A 1,735-nucleotide genomic window follows, 5' to 3' on the forward strand; every position below is an offset into this window, starting at 1 on the left:
ACCCCAGCACATCCCAAAGGCAGGACGGAGTGTAAGTCAAAGGTTATGTGGCTGGGTTGGTGGTTTTCCCATTCCCTCTACTTAAAGTCTTACCTGGTCATAGGAGATGGCCAGTTCAGGCTACATTTCTGCTATTGCTAGGAGTCTTAGTGGGGTCATCCTTATATATTCCTATGTACCAGGTTTTAACCTGACCCCAAAATGATCCCAAGACCCAGAAAGACAAATATGGTGTATACTCACTCATAAGTGGATATTAGCTCTAAAGTAAAGGATAACTATGCCACAATCATAGACCCAGAGATATTAGGGAACAAGGCGGGCTCAAGTTGGGACTGTACGAATCTCCCTGGGAAAGGGGAACTAAAAGAGATTTCTTGAGAGCTGTGGTGGGGTGGGGGGAGATTACTGAAAAAGACTACTCAAAAGCCACTTTCTTTCTTTCTTTCTTCCTTTTTTTTTTTTTTTTTTTTTTTTTTTAAGGAGCTCTGGTAAAGTTTTATTAAAGAAAAACTTTCCTGGTTTACTTTTCACCAGTCTGTTCTGGCATGCTTCTAATAATATCAGAATCACCTGGGTCAATGATAGCCAGTGTGCATACTCTGTAGTATTTTCCACATGCTGTGCCCAATTCAATGTTATTGCCACTGTAGTGATGAACACCAGTGTTAGCCAACATGGCATAGTATTCTATTTCAGATTTCCTCAAAGCTGGACAGTTGTTGGCGAGGATAACCAATTTCGCTTTGCCCTGTCTGATCATCTTCAGAGTCTGTTTGTACCCCAGCACGTACTTTCCACTTTTCATAACAAGTTGGAGCCTAGAGTTGATCGACTCCGGAGACTTTTTCGTCTTCTTTGCAGCCACCATCTTCCTGCCTTAGGTGCAGGACAGCCCCCAGCCAAGACCCAAGCCACTTTCTAAAGAAAGAAAAATGACCTGATCTGAGATATCTTGGCAAAGAAGTAACAAACTGAGATTTTCTGTAACACAAATTTCTAAATTGTCTTAATAAAAACCCCAGAACCTGATACTGGGGTAAATGCTGAAAGATCAGAGAGACAAAGGAACAAGCGACAGCCATGTCTTACCTATAGGACTCCTCAGCCTGAAAAGCCTCAGCCGACAGGCCTCTAACCGAATGAGTTTTCTCAGCCAAAAAAGCTTCAGTCGCGCCGGGCGGTGGTGGCGCACGCCTTTAATCCCAGCACTTGGGAGGCAGAGGCAGGCGGATCTTTGTGAGTTCAAGGCCAGCCTGGTCTACAGAGCGAGATCCAGGAAAGGCGCAAAGCTACACAGAGAAACCCTGTCTCGAGAAACCAAAAAAAATCTTCAGTCGAAAAAGCCTCTAGCTGAAAGGGACTCTTCTGCCGAAAAACCTTTAGATCCTGTCTCCTCATGCCTTATATACCTTTCTCCACAAATCCATCATTTCCTGGGATAAAAGGCACGTGTACTTCCCAGTACTGGGATTAAATGTGTGTGCCATCACTGCCTGGCTCTGTTTTCTCTCCTAGACTGAGTCAATCTCATGCAGTCCAGGGTGGCTTTGAACTCACAAAGATCCAGACGGATCTCTGCCACCTGAGTGCTAGGATTAAAGGTTTGTGCCACCACTGCCTGGCCTCTATGTTTAATCTAGTAGCATGTTCTGTTCTCTGATCTTCAAGCAAATTTTATTAGGGTACACAAAATATCACAATTTTCTCTAAAAAAAATCAAGAAAACAAGTTT

At 43.7% G+C, this 1,735-nt stretch overlaps 1 protein-coding gene across 1 annotated transcript; it reads right to left on the reverse strand.

Moving 5' to 3' along the window:
* Nucleotides 1-478: 478 nt before the first annotated feature.
* Nucleotides 479-895, reverse strand: LOC128099184 (60S ribosomal protein L30-like). Its single transcript, XM_052720937.1, has one exon. The coding sequence runs from the start codon at nt 869-871 to the stop codon at nt 524-526; it is 348 nt and encodes a 115-aa protein (XP_052576897.1). The 5' UTR covers nt 872-895; the 3' UTR covers nt 479-523.
* Between the last annotated feature and the right edge of the window lie 840 nt (nt 896-1,735).

The sequence above is a fragment of the Peromyscus californicus genome, unplaced genomic scaffold (genome assembly GCF_007827085.1).
Source record: "Peromyscus californicus insignis strain IS unplaced genomic scaffold, ASM782708v3 Scaffold_6__1_contigs__length_162567912, whole genome shotgun sequence".
NCBI lineage: Eukaryota > Metazoa > Chordata > Mammalia > Rodentia > Cricetidae > Peromyscus > Peromyscus californicus.